Source organism: Phytophthora sojae (genome assembly GCF_000149755.1).
Source record: "Phytophthora sojae unplaced genomic scaffold PHYSOscaffold_8, whole genome shotgun sequence".
Taxonomy (NCBI): Eukaryota; Oomycota; class Peronosporomycetes; order Peronosporales; family Peronosporaceae; genus Phytophthora; species Phytophthora sojae.
The window spans coordinates 3,322,749-3,342,700 of record NW_009258122.1 but is presented as its reverse complement, the minus strand read 5'-3'; the positions used below and the strand labels follow the sequence as shown (position 1 = coordinate 3,342,700).

Genomic DNA, 19,952 nt, shown 5'->3' with positions numbered 1-19,952 from the left:
CCTCGAGTGTGCTATATGCTGCGAAGATGTAGAGGACCCAATTTCGGGGACATCGTGCCAGCATTTTATTTGTACAACTTGTCTGCTTGAAGTGTACCAGCGTCATGGGAGTCGCGCTGTTTGTCCCATGTGTCGGGCTCTCCTCAACCTGGTCAGCGCCGACATCGAGGATTCTGTCAACGAGGCACCTGTTCCAACTCGTCCGGTAGCATCTTATCCTCTGCCAGCATCTTATCCGGTGCCTGATGTCGTTGACATCACCGCATCCTCGCCATCATCCCCGGAAAGTGCGCACGACTCAGACAGTGACTACATTGAGTAAATATCTCTACAAAATTATAATTTATAAAATTTAAAAGGTTTATAAGATAATCTTATGTTTTCGTCAACCCAAAAATCTTATTCGAGTAGCACCGTGACTGGCTGTGCATACTTTATCTAAGTTTGCTTTAGGTGCATCCAAATGACTAATTTCGGTGATGGAACGTGCTTACTGAAGTTAAGTCGAATACTTGCTGTCAATCTTATGCCTTTTCAATGATCGGTAGTTCATACATACTTCTAATGACTTTTTGCATACAAATGTCAAGTCAGTTCGATGATCTATGGTTCATACATTGTTTAAGTGTCTAAAACCCTTAAGAGTGAGTAGATCTAATTAGAACACATATTAACGATTGCAAGCAATATGCATGTATGTATTGAATGCAGAAAACTAGTAGTGAAGTTTCACTACTGTGGGCTCATGAGCTTAAACCTCCTACGAGAGTTCTTGGGAGCCCATAACAGTCGAGGTCTGAGAGCCCAGAATCGCGCTAAGACCAGAGCATGGGCTTGATCCGGGCGAGGAGCTTGTCGTCGCACTGAAAGAGTTGCGGGCTCCGGTTGTACTGGCATGGGATCGTGTGCGCGCATGCTTGAGTGGGAGCTTGAGCTTGAGTTGGAAGCCGTGGACTCGACGGATAAACGGGCACTGGCTCGCTTGGCTTCCGCAAAGACGCGATCGCGTTCGCGCTTTTTGCGCTGAGCCTCAGACATCGAGACGTAACTCGTCAAAATTTGCGAGTACCGATCCTGGTCATCGGCCCGTAGAGGATGCAACTTGGCGTGAAAGTTGGTAAGTGCCACGCAGATGTTCACGATCCTGTCGAACTTTGCCTCACTCCACGTGAACGTAGTGCTCACCACGCGCCAGAGTATCGTCGTGCGGCCAAAGTAGTTCTCCACCAAAACACGATCCGATGAAACGTGCCGGTTACGACTCTCCTCGTCGTACGTCAGAGGTCCGCCATGAGGACGACGCTTCGGTATGATGGCGCGCACAGACTTTCGAGCCTTGTCGGCCAGAACACCCCACATGTTGCCAAACGACGTCGAACCTTCTCCGTAGTCGTTTCGCCCAGCCTCAGCAGTCGTCTTGTGCAGCAGCCGCTTGTGCACTTCCAGATTCTTCATACAGATGGGTATGTCGGACACAAATCCAGGGTAGTGCTTCGACACATGCACCGCCAAGCCTGGTGGCACCACCGCACACTCGTAATCTGCCCGAGTAAGGAACGCCTGATATATAAAGACGCAGAATATATAAATTGATGTTAAGTTGAGTATACTTTTCCAATGTACTGATTTATTTATTTCAAAATGAACTGATGACCTAAGAGTCCGGAATGATTCCAACAGTGGCGTATGGTCGAAGCACTAACCTTTGACCAGGCATCCTCGCACCACAACAGCGCTGTCAACTGGTCGACCTCGTAGGGATTATCTAGCCCTTCACCTTGTCGAGGATGCCCACTTTCTCAGACCAAGTGAGGCGGAGACGCTTGGACGGTGTGGACTTCATGGATGGAGTGGGGGAGGAGGTGGGCTTGTGGGGCGAGGTGCAAAAGAAAAAGTGCGAGTCTACCACTACGGTGCATGTAGTTTGAAGTCTAGTAAGATCGCTAAATGTGCGCCATTGTTCAAACGAGGGTGGAGAGCTGATGATTGGCACTGGATTTTTCACCTCAGTACCTTGCAGTACCTTGCACATCCCCCTATCGCCACATCGACTGGAAAATAATATTAAATATGTGAGACTATTAGTTGTACACCCGTTCCTTATTCGGACAGAATTCTGTACAATACTCGTCAACTGATCCCACGAAGCGTGTCATATTGATTAAGAAAAAAAGATCCAAAATAGTAGGGCGAAGAAGGCGCTGAATAATGAAGACGCTCGCTAGCTGGCCTTCTTCGTCCGAGACGCGTCCAAGCGTAAGCGAGTGAGTGAGAGACCGTAGGCGACTTACCGCCTGTGCGTCAACACCACCGCATCCGCTTAAGGCGTCACGACGTCCACGAACGTCTCCAGGCGCGCGCGCTCGGCCGCCTCAGCCGAGTGTTTCTGGTACTGCTTGTACAGCGTGAATCCGGCAACGGCCGCGACGCACCCGGCGGCCGCGGCAATGACACCGACGGTACCCGCCGAGAGGCCACTGGACGAGGAGGCGGCCTGCTCTGCGGCCAGCACCGTCGCGCTGACGGCGCCGCTGCCGCTTCCGGTCTCGCCAGCGTCGGTCGCACCCTCACCGCTGGCGCTGCTGCTCGAGGAGAGCACGCAGCCCCAGGCGCCCGTCTTGATGATCTGGCACGTGGAGTCCACGGGCAGCACGCAGCTGCCGTCGCTGCCGTAGCTGGCCAGGTAGTCGTGGCAGTCGGCCGTGGCCACGGCGCCCTTCTTGGGGCAGAGCGAGCCCTCGGGCTCGAGGCCGGAGCCGCTGCAGATCGGGCCTTCGATGCAGTAGGTGGCGTCGTGCTCGACGCTGACGTCCCAGCAGCCCGAGGTCGTGGTCGTCGTGCTGGTCGTACTGTTGGTGGTGGACGTGGTTGCGTTGTTGGCCGCTGCCGCCGTGCCGGCCAGGATGGCCGCCGCCAGAGTCGTGATCGCTGAGGTCTTCATTGCTGTCTGTGTGTTGTTTGCTGCTGCTGCTGCTGCTGGAAAGCTGTTCACGCGCCGCTGCGGATTCGAGAATGGACGGTGGCGGGGGCGGAGACCGGCAAGCCGGTGAGAAAAGATGTGGTGCAAGGCCGCAGAGATGGGAGCCGGCCGGATGATCTGGCGAGCATACCATCGTGACACGCTGCTGGCCGAACTGTTTGATCGCGTCGCAGCAACGCTCCCTGAGATACAGACATCGCCGAGCCGTCTACAATACACAGCAGTCTGGTAGTCGCAGCAAGAAGACCATGGACGACGACTCCATAGCGATCGTCGCGCGGCCGTGGCTGTCGGCCACCATTTTCGGGCTGCATCGCTTTGTTAAGTCCGGGTTAAGTCCGATTACGGCTCCATCACGGCTCGTGCACGGCCTCGGTCTTTGAAGATTTGGGGCCTAACACCATATTGAAGCCACCATCGGCGCAGAGACGCTTGCGATTCGAACACCGCCGGCCTCGACCAGCTCGTGATGGCGGTCAGGCACCAGCACGGTGGGAGGAGATACTTCACGTTCGGGTCGCTTTGAAAAAACTCGAAAGCGCCAGATCCGCGTATCGAAGGCAACCCCGCATGTACTGTTCGTTGGAGACTGAAGCATGTGGTACTGTAAGAGCAGGTGTACCTTTGAAGCGGCGCAATCCTGATCTTCAGTTTAATTTTTGATTACGGGAAAACCTATTGTGAATTCCGGCCAAATTTGACGAATCGGGTCGGTTTTGGGGCCCCTGTCCAACCGCCCAATACAAACATCAAGTCATTTGCTGAGCGTCGCATGAAGGGGCTGCTTGAACTCGAATCGCCGGCCAACATACATATGGTTCTGTGTCCGCATGTCAAGCCCAATCCGTACTTAGTAGAGAGTCAAGGGGGCATAGCCGGGCGGCCATAGTCAACCCAAGTGCTTTGGCGATTCGCCGGCGGTTTGCCACAGTCGATTCAATCCGCCCCGATCGGAAAATTAGAGTGGAGCCCACAATACAAGTTGCGGCAAGAGACGCGCATTGATCCAACGTAAACGCTCGCTCCAAAACTCCCAAGCAGAAATACATCAACACAGGCCTGTTGGATCTCCTCGACTTCTCAAGCAACATGCAAGCTCAAAGTTACAGCCCACAAAACAAACTCAAAGCTAAAGCAAACGCGACAAACCGGAGCTCTAACCCCTCACCCGAAGCCTGTCACGATCTCCGCATCGTCCTGGGAGGAACCCTGCATTCCCTTGCCGTGCTGCTTGTAGATGGCCACGCCGGCGATGGCTGCCTCAGCTGCTGCAGCCACAGCACCGATCACACCCGCTGACACGCCGCCGGACGAAGTTGTCTGCGTCTTCCCCTCCGCAAGCGAGATCATTTTATCTTCGGAGAAACTACCAGTGCAACCGGCGCCTTCATTATCTTCGGAGAGAAAGCGACGCCAGGCGCCGGTCTTGGCACGTGGAGTGCACAGGTAACACGCAGGTGACGCTGCGTTTGTAGCTGACCAGGTTCGAGTGGCAGTCGGCGACGGCTGTAGCGCCGTTAACGGGGGGGCAGCGTGCCGCCAGGGGAACGCACCCAAACCGCTGCAGATGGCCCCCTTGATGCAGTAGGCTGCGTCGTGATCGACGAGGTGGTGGTCGGAGCATTGATCCAGGCTCGAGTGGAAATATCCGAGCCCAAGATCGAGCTCGACAAGGAGGTGATCGCGGTCTGCGAGCCCGTGGGGGGGGGGGGGGGGCGGGGTGAGCAGTAAAGCGGTGAGGCTGCAGATACTGGAGCGAATCGAGGTCTTCAATTGTCACTGGTTGTTGGTTGAGAGGACCCGAGATATCGCGTTCTCCACTACACGGATAAGGACGAAGAAGAACAATTTGATTATGTTTTGGAAACATTTCTTATAGTTTTACTTCGTGCTGACCAGGAGGGGAAGCGCTGCTTACAAGCTCGGTTAATTCTGGGACGGCTGGGCGTGTTGCTGCTCGAAAGGCGAGCTAAAGGGTGTATCAAAAGCTAAACCACGTGTACATGACGTAAAGCAGAAGATCGCCATCTGTGCATGTACGTATCATAAGCATACGCATTGCGACAAAAATATGGGGAAATAGTGGTGCATTTTTCATCGTAAACGCAGGCCCAAAACTAAAAACTCAAAAGCAGGAAAAGTAGGAGACTCAGCTCGCTAGTAGTTGTCATCGTCGTACAGCTCGTCGCTGTCAACACGTTCGCCCTTAGGGCGTCACGACCTCCACCATCACGCTCTCCTTCTCCTCCTGCGCCCTCTTGACGTGCTGTCTGTAGATGGCCACGCCGGCAATCGCCGCCACCGCAGCTGCAGCCGCCGCAACAGCGCCGATCACGCCGACCGACATGCCGCCGGATGAAACCGCCTCCGCGCCCGGCACGGCGACAGAGATCGTCGCATTGCCGGCGCTGCTACTGCCGGCGGAGCCACTGCCGCCGTTGCCTCCATTACCACCGTTTCCCCCGTTTCCGCCATTGCCTCCATTACCACCGTTGCCTCCGTTTCCGCCATTGCCGCCATTACCACCGTTGCCTCCGTTTCCGCCATGGTTGCCATTGCCGCCATGGTTGCCATTGTTGCCTCCTTGGTTGCCGTTGTTGCCTCCGGTGTTGCCGTACTTGGTGGGCGCCGGGGTGGGGTATTCGTGCTCGTACTTGGTCGGCGCGGGCGTGGCGTGCTCGTACGTGGTGGGGGCCGGCGTCGGGTATCCCGGGATGACGCAGCCCCAGGCGCCGGTCTTGATGACCTGGCAGGTCGCGTCCACGGGCAGCACGCAGCTCTCTCCGCCCGTGTAGCTGGCCAGGTACGAGTGGCAGTCGGCGATGGCTGCGTCGCCCTTGACGGGGCAGAGCGAGCCGGCGGGGGACGCGCCTGAGCCGCTGCAGATGGGGCCGTCGATGCAGTAGGTCGCGTCGTGCTCGACGCTGACGGGCCAGCAGCCGAGCTCCTCGTCGTAGTACGGCTCGGTGGCGGTCGGGGCCGGCGTCGGCTCGTAGGCGGCCGCGGACGCGAGCAGCAGCGCGCAGTAGCTGGAGATCACCGAGAGCTTCATCGCCGCTGGGTGTTGGGACTGTTGCGGTTGGTCTCGAGCTGTCGAGCGGGGGGTTCTGTCGCCTTCGCCGCAAAATGTAGAATGAGCTGAGCTCCGGTCTGGCCAGTGGCGAGCTGCTTCGGGGCAAACAGTAAAAGGCAAGCGCGCGTTCTGCGGTATCCAGATCACAAGGAGATGGGGGCCAGCAGTTGCAGCAGTCGAGGCAACGCACGTGAGCGAAGTGTCGGCTCTTAGACTAAGACATTGACTAAGAAGGCAAGCAAAAGTTGCCTTTTGGCAGAGGTCGGGCGGTTGAAGTGGATGCACAATTTCGCGAAAAGCCTACGGGATCGGGGGATCGATGGTTGTCAAAATATTGCATAAACGTTGAACATTTTGAGTCGTGTTCAGTATGGAACACGTATTGAGACCGTCCGCAATGTGATTTTTGTCAAAAAGGAGGAAAATTACCGTAGCAAGCGCTGCGCTAAGTAGTAGAGACAATGAGAACAAGCAAGTAGAGGCACTCGAATGCAGCGCGGACAGTCTTGGTCGTACGCCCCGCCGACCCAGCGGCAGATGTCGTCGCCGTCTTCCTCGTGGAGAGGAAGAAGATCTTCTCTCCGCGCGCTTTACGGGGTCACCACGTCGACGTGGTAGTGCTCTAGGGCCGCCTCCTCGTCCAGCTTCTTGTTGTACTGCTTGTAGATGGCGGCGCCTGCAACAACAGCGACCACGGCCGCGGCCGCCGCAATGGCGCCGATCACACCGGCCGAAACTCCGCTAGAAGACGATGTCGACTCGGTCGTCTCGGCCTTGATCGTGTTGTTGCCCACGTAGCTGCCGTTGCCGGAGAACGAACCGCTGCCGCTGTGAGTGCAGTTGCCGGTGCACGCGGTTGGCGTCGGCGTCGGAGGGGACGTCGGGGTCGCCGTGGGAGCCTCGGTGCAGGTCGGGCACGGCTTCGTGGTCGGTTCCGGGCAAAGCGTTACCGTTGCAGTTGGCGTCGGCACCTTGGTGCTTGTCGGACACGGAGTCGCTGTGGTTGTCGGGGTCGACGTCGGCACCGTGGTCGTGGTCGCGGTGGGGCATGGAGTCGCGATGGTCTCCTCGCAGTCTCCGTCGCACGTCTTGGTCGGAGCCGGGGTCGCTTCCTCCTCGCAGCTCCCGTCGTCGCAGGTGGAAGTGGTGGTTGGTGCCGGCGTGGCCGAGCCCGAGAGCACGCAGCCCCACGCACCGGTCTTGATGACCTGGCACGTTGCGTCCACCGGCAGCACGCAGCTATCGTCGCTGCTGTAGCTCGCCAGGTACGAGTGGCAGTCAGCGATAGCGACGTCGCCCTTGACGGGGCAAAGCGTGCCAGCGGGCGAGGCACCCGAGCCGCTGCAGATGGGTCCGTTGATGCAGTAGGTCGCGTCGTGCTCCACGCTGATGGCCCAGCAGCCCAGGTCGTCGTCGTACACGGGCGTGGTCATGGTCGTGGCCGTTGTCGGGTACGGCGTGGCGCTGCCCTCCTCAGCGGCAGCCACCACCAGTAGCGCTGTCACGCTGAACGTCGCAATGGCCGAGATCTTCATTGCCGCCGTGAAAGCAGTTGGTGTAGTTGGTCCGGGACTCGACTTGTCGAGTGAGTGAGTGGATGTCGCTGTCACTGCGCAAAATGCAGAATGGACTTGCGATCTAAGAGCGAACGAATCGCCAGCGATCCATCGAGCGGCTGCCGGTGTCGCGGGCGCATAGCGGCGATCTAGGTGCGGCCGAAATACCGGGCATTTTCGCATTGACACTTGCCGTGTGCGTCTCGCGACAAAGTCGCCGCTAAAAAAGAGCGGACGGTTTTTTCGCGGGGGATGCGCCCCCTCAGTACACGGCAATTGGCGGGGCTTCAGCGATCAAGTACTATATCAACACCTCGCGTTCAGCGACCCGAATTCGCTAGACCGGTGCCTGCCCGTGCCGCTCGGCAGTCGATAGTAGCAACGCGTCCGAGTGGGCGAGTAATTAGCAGCAGTGCGGGCTGCATGCAGCGCCGCATACTGGAGCCCCCACACGCTCGCGCCTGGAGAGCAATCGTCGCGGACGGTTGTTTGCCATGTTGAAGTTGGGCTGCACCCACAAGCCCGGCTCTGCACGGACCTCTCGATTGCTGTTCGACGAGATGAAATGGGTGCGGGCGGTGCCGGCCTCGCGGTAAGTTGCCGCGGCAACTATCGGATAGAGAGCCTACTGCGTCTTAGAGCTGGATTTTGCGCGCGGCGCCGGGCAGTGCTTGCAGTTTGAGGTCGGCATGGCACGGCTAAGCGAGGCTGGCACCGGCGAGCGCTAAAGCATTCGCAGCTTGGCGCCGTACTGTATGGAGAAATCCACTTGCGAACTTCAGACGTCGACGAAGCGTCCCACTGTCGTCGCCGATAGACGTTCGATGGACAATGCAAAGGAGACCGTCGGCCATCCTTTTCAGCGCAGTGCTGTCGGTACCAACGCCATACAGAGCCGCTGCTACAGCAGCTCCTTCATCCTATCGCGCTCTGCGCCGCTCGCAAGTAGAGGCAATGGCTAGGTGCTCGCCGGCGTCACAAGCAGCGCTGGTGGATGCGCAGTGGGCTCGCGCAAAGACGGCGGGCGCGATTCACCACTTGAAGCGACGCTCGCGCGGCTGACGCCGGACTGGCTCCCACAGCAACTTGCCCATCAACGTGTATATCGCTCCAGCGGTCGACGACAGCCACCCGATTGGCAATCGGTAGCGTTTTGGTCGGAAGGTATCGATCGTCCTGCGCATGTCATCCACCCACGGCGACCACTTGAGCAGCGCAGGAGACTGCTGCTGCGTGACAGACCTGGAGCTGCAACCGACGCCATTGCGAAGCATACTAACGACAAGCTCGGGATCCAACGGGAGGAATGAGCAACAACCACAATAAGTTATTGTAGTTATTGTCAATAACTGGATATTTGAAACGTGCGGAGTGAACACGGACGGCATCCGCATTGCGAACCCTTGAGATATGCACTGAACGGTGGGCACTGGTAGAGGGGCGGCGTGTGGGAGGGCTATTCGAGCCTCGCTTTTCGGGGCCGGCGCGGTCACCGTAGACACCACAGTGCGGTGGAACGACGCCGCTTTGCCCGAGTGAGTTGCTCACAGAGGGATCGAGCTTGATCGAGCTTGGGGCTGAGGCAACGCATACAGACATTGCGTCCGGGCGATGATCGGCTTACTTCCACTTCAACTTGTCGTTGTGTTGTACACATCGCTCTTCCCTTCACCTTGGGTGTGGCGCACCGCAAAAGCCTGATAGATTTGGCACCCTTCACTAAAGCAGTTTTGCCGGCCAAGTCTTTCGGAAAGTCAAGGTTGTCGCTCATTGGCCAATCAAAATTGCGTATAGAGGTGGTTGGATGTGAGCGCATTTCAAAACAAGGTAGATAAAGCTGGGGAAAGAGCATTCGGCCCATTGGCAAAATGCCACCGCATCGCATTAAGCTCGCCCATACCATCGAATTCAAGATCAAGACCGTCGAGGACTTCGCTGCATCGGGTGAAACCCGAGTGGCCTTTTGCACTGGCCGAGACTTTTCGCGTCCTACGGTACAGTACTGGGAGCATCATTATGACTCCATGAAGGCGGCTGTTGAAGACAAGAAGCGAGGTAAGAAGCTGACTGTAGGTGGTAGTGGCCGCGTCTCGCCATCCGCATGTGTCGAGGAAGAACTACGGGGCTGGATCAAGGACGAGCGGCGTGAAGAGCGGGCCGTGTCGATGGATTGCATCATTGCGCACTGCATGGTGCTTTTGCCGGGCTTTCTCGACAGCAAAACAGCTACCGCACGTAAATCGTGGTGTAGCAAGTTCATGCGGCGAAATTGACTCACTATTAGGCGCATCTCGCACTCTGGCCGCAAGAAGCTGCGGGAGCTGATAGCGCTGCGCGATGCGTTCGCGTGCGAGGTGACCAAGGTGCTGATTGACCACTTTGTGGATGCTGCCACGGCGACGCCGCCGCCCTATGTGCTCTACAATATGGACCAGACTGCGGTCTACTGCGACGTGGGATCGAACACAACGGTGGACTTTGTCGGGGTTACTCGCGTCCCTGTTGTTGGAGGTGGCCAGGGCAGCTACCGTTGCACCGTGGCGCTGCTCGCATGCGCGGATGGCCGCATGCTGCCACCGGACTTCGTGTTTGCAGGCGAGCCCGACAATGACGTGTACGCCGAAGTGTCGACCCACTGTGAGCCGGGCGTCGCTACGTTTTCGTGTCAAACGAAGGCGTGGTTTGACGAACGTGTCATGCTTGAGTGGATCGAAAAGGTGTGTCAGTTTGAGGCGAGCGGACCGACCGTCCTCATCCTGGACTGCCTTAAAGTGCACAAATGTGCTACCGTGCGGCAACGACTTACAGAAATGGGCACCTACATTGTGTACGTCCCTGCCGGTTGTACCTCTGTGGCTCAACCGCTAGATGTGGGAGTCATGTCTCCTTTCAAAAGCAGTCTAACAGCCCGTTACACCGCGCTGTACACGCACCGCCCACCGCCACGCATGAACTGGGAACGCCGCTACGACATGTTCCAGCGCTCCATGCACGCGCTTGGAACTATCACGGCAGCAACCATCCGGGCCTCGTTCGTAGAGGCCGGTCCGTTCTTTCCATTCGGGCCGCCGCCAAGCTCTTCGCCGGTTGTGGTGGTCTCTGCTTCGGAAGTAGTTGTGTAGGTATATAATGTATGTGAACCACATCGTTTCAAAACAAGGTGGGTTGATACATTAGGTGTGCACTGATTGGTCAGCTCTTAATACAGGTCATCCCTGCCAAATCTTTCAGTGTGCTAGGCTTTTGCGGTAATATATTGCGTTGGAGAATCTAATAGCTTACCCGGGACATGTGCCCCAGGGGGAAAGACGCAGTTCGTAGACTCATTATTATGCTTGAGCTGTAGCTATAGATTCACCTTGACTTACAATGAGCGAAAGCTAAATGCAGCCATGTGAGTCGACGGGGCTACTTTACACTACAGTGTGGTGTGCTCCCAGGCCAAATCTCGGAGCTTCACTGTGAGCCGGCAGCGATCCTCGCGGAACAATTCCAACCCAGAGCAATTGATAACAACCTGGCCTGGTGGCGGGACCTCTTTGGAGTCGGAGCTAATATCCCAAATCGTGGCTGTCAACAGAGTCGAATCAATTTCATCTCGGTACTCAGCATATGTGTCACGAAAAAGCTGCATATTGTTAACATGTAAACACAGTGTCAGTCGTTGGAGTTGTTGGTGCTTTTTAAAACATACGTACGAATTGGGCACAATATGTACAACCAACAGGTCTACAAGAGGCTCTGGGAAAGCTTCATTAGTGATATGAAGTCTTCCAAGCTTGACTCGCATGTAAGTGTGGTCTGACACCAATGGGAGCTTCAGTCGCATTGTCATCTTCTGTTGGTCCAGGGTTGTGGAGATGTAGATTGTTTATTGATTAACGGCTCAGATCTGGAACAATCAATCTCGACAATCTCAAAAACAAAAGATTGCAATCTAAGTTCTCGCGTGTATTTCCTCTGCTAGGTTCATATTTTTACTCTTTTGGCGGCGCTATCGCCCTAAGACCTTTCTTATTCGATTAGCTTGCCGTGGAGATGTACCGTTGAATTGGTAACAATGCACGCTACAAATCGCTGAAGCGGGAACAAACGATATTTTGGTGGCAACGAGGTAGCAAGCACGTTATGAATCAGATCTATCAGCAGCTACCTTCTTAATTAATGGCAGCAACCAGTGCTCGCATGTGAATTACATCCACTGGTTCAAGAAAGCATCAAGTTCATGTTTCTCTGTTGTTGGCATGTCAAAGAATTCCAGATAATCTCATTTACTAAGAATCTATTTAAAAACTACATTGATGAATATAAGACCCAACAATGCATTTTTCCAAGGGTTTTGAAGGTTAATACTACATTCATGGCCGTTTGGCTCGCCACAGTAACGCTGCTTCAACGGTATATTTTACAAAAAAATATGCCGCCAAATGCTGCTATATAAAAATTGCCGGTTTGACCCGGTAGGACGTCTCCCTACCCGCCATTGAGTACTATAACCAAACTTTAAATTCACAGCGTTCTAATGTTCCATTCCGGTCGCATTATCAATGTTTTAATGTGGTCCTACTTCAATTATTGAAGAGACACGTCGCTCCAGTGACCTTCACTCCTTGTTAACTTCAACTTCTAAGACTTCTAAGAGAGCCCATTCATGTGAAGGTTTAGGATGGAGATCCATGAGGTCGTACTCTGGGATCGTCTGTCTAGTTGTGCGGCAGGCCATACACCTCGTGGATCGGGTCCCATCCCGTGATGAAGTTCGAGTTCAGGGCGTCCAGCTTCGCGATCTGCTCGGCCGATAGCTGCAGCTTCGCGGCCTCCAGATTCGTCTTGATACGCGACTCTGTGACCGACTTGGGCAGCGGGACGAATCCCTTGGCGAGACTCCACGCGACCAGCGCCTGCGCGGGCGTGGCGTCCAGCTCGCTCGCGATCTGCAGTAGCGCGGGGTCGTTCATCTTCTCAGCGCGCGAGAGAGGCGAATAGGCTTCCATGACGATGCTCTGGTCCTGGCAGAACTTGACCGTGTCGGCGCGAGCGAGCCACGGATGTAGTTCGACTTGGTTCACGGCGGGCTTGACGCGCCACGTCTTCGCCAGCTTGGTCAGGTGCTGCTCGCCAAAGTTGGAGACTCCGATGTCGCGCACGACGCCCTTGGCCTGCATGTCCTCGAGTGCCTTTCACGCGTCAGCACGGCTGTCGCACGGGGCGTGCAGCAGATACAGGTCAATGTATCCGAGGCCAAGCTTCTTGTTGCTTTCTTGCACTGCATCGATGACCTCCTGGTAGTTCCACGGCTTCGCAGTAGTCGTCGACCAAGGGGCCCACGACATATCGTAGAACTTGGTGGTGGCGAAGACTTCCTCGCGCGGGATGCCTGAGTCATGGACGGCCCTGCCGACGTCAACTTCGTTCTCATAAGCATCGGCAGTATCGATGTGCCTGTAGCCAAGCTTGAGCGCAGCCAGCACGGCATTGTAAACCTCGGCGCCAGGCTTGCTCTGTAACACGCCGAGCGCAACGGCTGGGATACGGTGTCCGCTGGGGAGGACCTTGGTCGGGACGAAACCGCTCATGCTACTACTGGTGGATGGTGTATCGGGCGTCTTGCTTGCTTCTTGGCGAATTGAAGAGTGTCAGTTTGCTCGCACGGGGAAAGCACTATTTGGAGACGAAGGTCATCGTAATACAGGTTGATTATGTAGGGTCATGTAGTGATGTTGATGGTGACCACGACAAATGACCAGCTTGAGCAGCTGAACGCGCGTTGATCAGCACAAAACAATGTCTGCACGTTAAAATGCGCGTTGATCAGCACAAAACAATGTCTGCACGTTAAAATGCGCGTTGATCAGCACAAAACAATATCTGCACGTTAAAATGACATTGTTTGGTGCTGATCAACGCGCGTTCAGCTGCTCAAGCTGGTCATTTGTCGTGGTCACCATCAACATCACTACATGACCCTACATAATCAACCTGTATTACGATGACCTTCGTCTCCAAATAGTGCTTTCCCCGTGCGAGCAAACTGACACTCTTCAATTCGCCAAGAAGCAAGCAAGACGCCCGATACACCATCCACCAGTAGTAGCATGAGCGGTTTCGTCCCGACCAAGGTCCTCCCCAGCGGACACCGTATCCCAGCCGTTGCGCTCGGCGTGTTACAGAGCAAGCCTGGCGCCGAGGTTTACAATGCCGTGCTGGCTGCGCTCAAGCTTGGCTACAGGCACATCGATACTGCCGATGCTTATGAGAACGAAGTTGACGTCGGCAGGGCCGTCCATGACTCAGGCATCCCGCGCGAGGAAGTCTTCGCCACCACCAAGTTCTACGATATGTCGTGGGCCCCTTGGTCGACGACTACTGCGAAGCCGTGGAACTACCAGGAGGTCATCGATGCAGTGCAAGAAAGCAACAAGAAGCTTGGCCTCGGATACATTGACCTGTATCTGCTGCACGCCCCGTGCGACAGCCGTGCTGACGCGTGAAGGGCACTCGAGGACATGCAGGCCAAGGGCGTCGTGCGCGACATCGGAGTCTCCAACTTTGGCGAGCAGCACCTGACCAAGCTGGCGAAGACGTGGCGCGTCAAGCCCGCCGTGAACCAAGTCGAACTACATCCGTGGCTCGCTCGCGCCGACACGGTCAAGTTCTGCCAGGACCAGAGCATCGTCATGGAAGCCTATTCGCCTCTCTCGCGCGCTGAGAAGATGAACGACCCCGCGCTACTGCAGATCGCGAGCGAGCTGGACGCCACACCCGCGCAGGCGCTGGTCGCGTGGAGTCTCGCCAAGGGATTCGTCCCGCTGCCCAAGTCGGTCACAGAGTCGCGGGCAAGAAAGACCTCTTTACGCTGCGTATCTGGAGGTGGCTCAGAGTTTGGGCCTGCATACGCACCTCGTCTCGAGGGTAGGGACTCAGACGCGACGTGGATCGGGTGCACGCCTCACATTGGCGGGGTGCAGAAGTACAGTTGCGGGAGTACGAGCGCTCAAGACTTGCATCATACGAATCGCATGCGCCACTGCATCCTATAGAAAAAATCTTAGCGAGATGAAGGTTGTGCCGCTTAAGCATGCTGGGTTCACTGGAACATATCTTTCTGTACTTGGCGGTAAGTTCGTGGATAATGGTACGCAGCAGATCAAAGCTGTTTGCTCGCCGTCGCGAGGGTACTTCCTGAATAGGTGCAGCTAATTGGGTGGCCACTTCAACTTGCACATGATCGCAGCTGGACTCTTCTCTTCCTTGTTCGACTCACAGCGCGAAGCCCACAAACAACATGGACTTTGTCGTGGATAGACATGCCATAGCCTCAGCTGTAGAGGATGCTTCGCTTCCCAACTTCTATTCTTAAGTACAGTGCTTTATTGAAGGTTTGCTCGGCCACCACAAAGCTCGTTTAACACCACTTGCGCTACTCGGGCGATTTCTTCGGCCTGCTTGCGTTAGATGTATTTGTCGATGTGGTTTTGGTAGAATACCGTAGCCTCATGTGGCCGCGCATGCCAGATCTCGATGGCAAAGGAGGTAGGCTTCCCGTGCTGGTCCAAACTACTGCTGTAAGTTGCAGCAACGCCTTATTTCGCAGCAGACCAGCTGCAGCACTACCGGCCAGGGCCCTGCCCAAAATTCGTCGGGCCAGACTCGTACAACTCGCAGAGTCGACCACCTAAATGCGAGTATCTTGTCTTTGGGCTGGGCCCAAAGACGCGCTATAAAGGTGGGCAGCGCGCAAACGTCGGATCCGGCTTCCTGCTCGGTAGACGAAGGGTCGAAGGACCCTCGTAGTGGTGTGTTATTAGCTCGGCTTGGCCAACGGCACCAGCAGCACGGCGGCAGCTCTTGCAGGCCGGCATCTTATCCTGCTGGCGCGGTGACAGCGCGAGCGTCGGAAGGTCTCCTCAGTGAGGAGTCCTCACGTGGTGGCCCCTGTGACTCACGAGCTGTTGGTCCGCTGCCCGCAAGGAAGGTGCAGGGATCCGCTCAGCCGCGAGGGAAACTTGAGCCCTGCCTCAACTTCCGAGTCTTGCTCCTTCGGCAGCGCCGCATTGCGAGCGGCTCTCAGCTGGGCTGCAGCTGCGGCGGCGATGCCCGCGCCCCGCTTTTGTGTGTCTTCCGCCGTCGAGCGCCGGGGCGGCCCGCGAATCTTGATCCCCAAATGGGCCGGCCGCACCGGGCCACGCGTGTTTCTGCCTTGGCCGGGCAGACTTCTCTTCGATGGCAACAACCACGGGCCTGCCTGCCGTGGCTGAGGCGGGATCTCCATGTACATGTAGTCAGCTTTTCCGTTACGAGTCAGCGCCGCATCTTGCTCTGGCGTGTTTGCACATGGGCGTTGAAGTTGCTGCGATCCGCCACGGCGGCCCGGGATCTGGACGGAAGAAAGCCTCCCGCCGCGGTCGGTCGAGCCCGAGGCCGACGACGAGCACGCACGCAACCACCTTGGGCGTCCACCAGCAAGCGTCTTGAGGCCCCATACACTGTATGATACAGCGTGCATGGCGTGCTTCAAACCGGCAAAAGCGGGGCGTGTCGGCCAGAAAACCGATCCAAGAGCCCCATATAACCTAATTCAGTAATCCCCAAATTATTGACACTTGGTGTTTGTATGCTGCCGGCACTTCCCCCCAATCTGATACACGATGGGGAGGAACGTTCCTGGACACGATGGCCGGCGTTGATGTGAACATCCGCAGCAGAAGCGCCCGCGCTGCGCCTCGGATTCGTCATTCTGCATTTCTTCGCTTGGCAAGACAAGGCCCAGATCCGCCCGCCGCTCTACAACTTCTCTTCACTTGACTTCAGCATGCCCGCCTCGCTCGCCGCCGTCTTCTGCCTCGCGCTCGCGTCGCTGCTCTCGCTGGTCGCCGCCGAGGCGGAGCAGGTCCGGAACCTCGCGGACGCAGGCAGCAGCACCGCCGGCGTCCCTCTCGCAGCAGTCGTGGGCATCGCCGCCGCCGCAGCGGCCGCCGTCGTGCTGCTCGTGGTCGTCAAAGTCCGCAGCTCCGGCGGCAGTCGGAGACCCAAGAACGTGGAGCTGCACGAGGTCGTGATCTCGCCCAGCCAACCGGCAGCGCAGCCGCTCTCCACGACCAAGCAGTTCGTCTACACGGCGCACATTTAACGAGTACCTACGATCGGTACCGCACTACCGGGAGCCGCAACCCCCCTTACCTCACTCAAGCCAACTCACCCGAAAGCGGTACTCCCAGAAAACCCCCTCTAGATATTTATTAGTGACACGAGATGAAGAGAGAATTCAGGCTTTTTAGGATCACACAAGTTTTAGCAACTGAAATTATGAACATGCAACCACCGGCAACATTTTGATCGAAGGCATACCATCAAACAAAAATCCCCTTTACTCCGGGAAGTGGTGCGGATTTGTGCGTCGACTGCCATTTTGGGTGCTACAAATTGTCTGCCACTGGAGATTGGATGAAGTTTGAGTGCGTTTGGAATCTCTTTGGGCTTCTTGGTGTTCTTGCCGGGGGTGTCTCTGCTGGGATGTCTCGGTTGAAATAGCTTCACTGTCAGAAAATTGAGTACGAGGCAGGTGATGATGGCTATTGAACTTAGTCTAGGATCGTCAGTTGGATTTTCGTCGCGGTGATCTACGTACGTATCAATATTCGTACCAATTCCGCCAATATTTGCAAGTTGCAATTTATAAGCAGTTCAAGATATCCCGTTAACTATCTGTTGAAGAGTTGCCGCGAAGAAACCTCGCAGGTAAGCGAGAGTCAAGCTACACGACTACGTTCTTGGAGTTGATTAACGAAGCTTTCCTCCATGTAAACGCCAATGAACGTCTGGATACGCCAGTTGTTTCGTTACAAATTATCTTCAAAGTCCTTAAACGCACGGAGGCTAACGGCTGACACTCGTATTGAATGCACTAACGTAGCAGTTTGTGCGTCCCCATCCGTGAATCCAATCACTAGCGAGCAGGTAGAATGCCGGAGGTCTTAGATACGCTGGGAGGATTCACCATTTGCTAAGACAATGCATTTTGGGTGCATGTCTTACTGTTTTATCTACTTTTTCACAACTCCTGGCTTATGTCTACAATACCGTGGGTTTCTGGCAGCGTCTTGATGAAAAAACATAACTCGCCTTGTCCTGTTTGGTGTCGACGCGAGCCCCTCGACTATTAATCTTTTCACTAACCCCGAACACTGTAGTTCTAAGACATGGCCGGAGAACTCGAAGTCACAACTATTACGAAGCGAGCTTTGTCAGCTTCTGCACCAACTAAGAAGATTGTAGCTAGAAAATAACTAATAGCCATCCACTATAATACATGTATATCCCCCGCATTCGTAAAACGGAACAGGTCGATAGTGATGACGATAATAATGGGATAAGATCCTGGACAAATTGTTGCTCAGAGTGCCAATTTTAAACCTAGGAATACCAAACTGACTTCATCATTGATCCCTCTCATGAATACTGAACACGACGCAAATGCGCATGTGGACTCATCGCAATGGCGTCAGATCGAAGTTATCAAGCATTCGACACTCTGTTCTCTCGTCTTGTAGCCAAGTGGGAAGCCATCCAGGTTGGTCGCCAGGGCAGCTACTCGATCGAGAGACTTGAGAGCCTGGATTACTATTGTAAGACCACGTCGGCATTATGCGCGGTCTTTGTGTGTCTTCTAACCCCGCTGCCGGCCTTAGGAGTGGCTTTACTACTGGAATCACTAACTCTTCAGCCACCTTCAGCCGGATGGGGTGCAAACTGGGTGTTCTGGGTTCGAGTGACGGTCATCTCCTTTATCCTAACAACTAACGCCATGCTGGTGCTGAGACGACTGGTGGTTGGCCTCCCACTTACCTTCGCGAAGATAATGGTGATCTCAAGTGGTGTATCCGCAGGGTTTACAGGGTTCGCGCTCATGCTTGCCAGTGTCGTGGGGTTTCCTGTACCCTTTGTGATGTTGATTGGCGGTGTACCCAACGTATTCGTCATCGGCGTGATGCTGGTTCTCACACTTGGGATCTCGCGTTCCGCATTTCATCTCCGTTCCGTCCTGACCTCCTCAAATTCCACCACTTTCTAGTTGCCCACGAGACGCTGGTCGCGATTTATCCGTTCGTCAAAGTGCTCTATGGTCTCGTCCCTGCCAAGTACCAAAAAAAGCCTAACGATGCTTTTGCTACCGTTCTGGAAGTTTGCGGCCAAGAAATATGTCGCCCGCTCAATCCACGAAATGGAGGACTACGTGCCAGGCATCGTGACATTCACCGTCGACTACTTTAGCACGCTGTTTATCTCGGTGAGCATGTATAACTCGGGAGCGATTCTGGTGTCGGTGCTGGCCGTCCTCTCAGACGCAGCGAGCTTGCTACTGGAGTATCGAGAGCTTCGCGCGAACGCTAATGTTCTCTACACTTTGATTCGAGATTACAAAGGCTGGAACCATAAGGAACGTCTGCTTACACTAATTCTTGAGATCGCTCGGAATCCGGAGGCTCACAGCTTGGACTCACTCCCAGACGTTTGTCTCTGGGCTTGCGGGCCTCATCCTCTTCCTAGTGGACAACTGGACGCGCTCAAACGACTCGAGGCCTTAAACGTCTACAAAGCAGCGTGTCGTCGTTCGACTGACGCCCAAACACAGGCAAACCAGCTATACAAACTCGCATCGCGACGAATTTCCGTAGCGCCGATCGTGGCTGGCCCCGTCGTGAATGCGTTGCAGAAGCCACCGCCCGCACAAAACAATCCCAAAGTGGTACTCTAGCTACTGGAGGAGTCGTGGACGCTGAGAGATCGCAGAAGCTCATCACGCAGGGGTTGCAGCTACTTTTCCACAGTAAATATCTGACGCTAGTCGAGTACATCGAGTGCATTATTCCCGTCGTTTTCGTCGTCTACAAGTCCGTACTCCAGCTGCTACCGAACGTCGTGTACGCTCCTGGCGGCGCTGAAGGCTGGCAAATCAGTGCAGTAGGGAGTATTCTGCTTTTTGCCGCGCTAGAGTTTTGCCCCTTCGTCGCTCTGACGTAGGTACTGCAACGCAAGTTCGCGTTCCCCCCACTTTTCCAGCTAGCCTACGTCCTGGAAACGCAACTCGAACTAGTTCAAACCGACGTGCTCATCGCGACGTTGGTGCTGCTCCCGTTCGAGCTCGAGTATTTCGGTAAGAATGCATCAATTACTATTTGCCGCTGGCGAATTAAATGTAAGGACTAACACGACACTCGTCTGTCGTAATGGAAGGCACGGATTTCAGCCTTCGCTTTGACTGGCTTCGGACTGGGCGTGAGTAAGTAAGTTGTCCTTAGTACTGACCTTGACAGCAACAAACTCGAAGGCTGTTCGCCCCTGC

At 55.4% G+C, this 19,952-nt stretch overlaps 9 protein-coding genes across 9 annotated transcripts; 3 read left to right on the top strand and 6 right to left on the bottom strand.

Annotated features, from left to right (window-relative positions):
* Positions 1 to 1,086: 1,086 nt before the first annotated feature.
* On the bottom strand, positions 1,087 to 1,536 carry PHYSODRAFT_417671 (hypothetical protein; the record flags this gene model as incomplete). Its single annotated transcript, XM_009535822.1, has 1 exon — positions 1,087 to 1,536. A coding segment is annotated over one exon (450 nt), but the record flags the coding sequence as incomplete, so codon positions are not given.
* A 95-nt stretch (positions 1,537 to 1,631) lies between these two features.
* Positions 1,632 to 1,784, bottom strand: PHYSODRAFT_519097 (hypothetical protein; the record flags this gene model as incomplete). The annotated part of the gene is made up of 1 exon (XM_009535821.1): positions 1,632 to 1,784. A coding segment is annotated over one exon (153 nt), but the record flags the coding sequence as incomplete, so codon positions are not given.
* A 548-nt stretch (positions 1,785 to 2,332) lies between these two features.
* PHYSODRAFT_260885 (hypothetical protein) lies at positions 2,333 to 3,281 on the bottom strand (the record flags this gene model as incomplete). The annotated part of the gene is made up of 3 exons (XM_009535820.1): positions 2,333 to 2,947; positions 3,111 to 3,188; positions 3,228 to 3,281. Coding segments are annotated over 3 exons (747 nt in total), but the record flags the coding sequence as incomplete, so codon positions are not given.
* A 2,355-nt stretch (positions 3,282 to 5,636) lies between these two features.
* On the bottom strand, positions 5,637 to 5,912 carry PHYSODRAFT_420393 (hypothetical protein; the record flags this gene model as incomplete). Its single annotated transcript, XM_009535819.1, has 1 exon — positions 5,637 to 5,912. A coding segment is annotated over one exon (276 nt), but the record flags the coding sequence as incomplete, so codon positions are not given.
* A 462-nt stretch (positions 5,913 to 6,374) lies between these two features.
* PHYSODRAFT_355356 (putative mucin-like protein) lies at positions 6,375 to 7,656 on the bottom strand. Its single transcript, XM_009535818.1, has one exon. The coding sequence runs from the start codon at positions 7,586 to 7,588 to the stop codon at positions 6,644 to 6,646; it is 945 nt and encodes a 314-aa protein (XP_009534113.1). The 5' UTR covers positions 7,589 to 7,656; the 3' UTR covers positions 6,375 to 6,643.
* A 2,379-nt stretch (positions 7,657 to 10,035) lies between these two features.
* Positions 10,036 to 10,518, top strand: PHYSODRAFT_416688 (hypothetical protein; the record flags this gene model as incomplete). Its single annotated transcript, XM_009535817.1, has 1 exon — positions 10,036 to 10,518. A coding segment is annotated over one exon (483 nt), but the record flags the coding sequence as incomplete, so codon positions are not given.
* A 1,794-nt stretch (positions 10,519 to 12,312) lies between these two features.
* PHYSODRAFT_338080 (hypothetical protein) lies at positions 12,313 to 13,185 on the bottom strand (the record flags this gene model as incomplete). The annotated part of the gene is made up of 2 exons (XM_009535816.1): positions 12,313 to 12,786; positions 12,877 to 13,185. The coding sequence occupies 2 exons, from the start codon at positions 13,183 to 13,185 to the stop codon at positions 12,313 to 12,315; spliced, it is 783 nt and encodes a 260-aa protein (XP_009534111.1).
* A 519-nt stretch (positions 13,186 to 13,704) lies between these two features.
* PHYSODRAFT_338079 (hypothetical protein) lies at positions 13,705 to 14,649 on the top strand (the record flags this gene model as incomplete). Its single annotated transcript, XM_009535815.1, has 2 exons — positions 13,705 to 14,075; positions 14,103 to 14,649. 2 exons carry the CDS (start codon positions 13,705 to 13,707, stop codon positions 14,647 to 14,649), a joined length of 918 nt encoding a protein of 305 aa, XP_009534110.1.
* Positions 14,650 to 18,767: 4,118 nt separating this feature from the next.
* Positions 18,768 to 19,893, top strand: PHYSODRAFT_338076 (hypothetical protein; the record flags this gene model as incomplete). The annotated part of the gene is made up of 4 exons (XM_009535814.1): positions 18,768 to 19,050; positions 19,323 to 19,570; positions 19,631 to 19,763; positions 19,844 to 19,893. 4 exons carry the CDS (start codon positions 18,768 to 18,770, stop codon positions 19,891 to 19,893), a joined length of 714 nt encoding a protein of 237 aa, XP_009534109.1.
* Between the last annotated feature and the right edge of the window lie 59 nt (positions 19,894 to 19,952).

What these genes read in the sequence shown, in the direction of transcription:
- PHYSODRAFT_355356 (XM_009535818.1), bottom strand. Translation starts at nt 7,588, where the DNA reads ATGAAGATCTCGGCCATTGCGACGTTCAGCGTGACAGCGCTACTGGTG.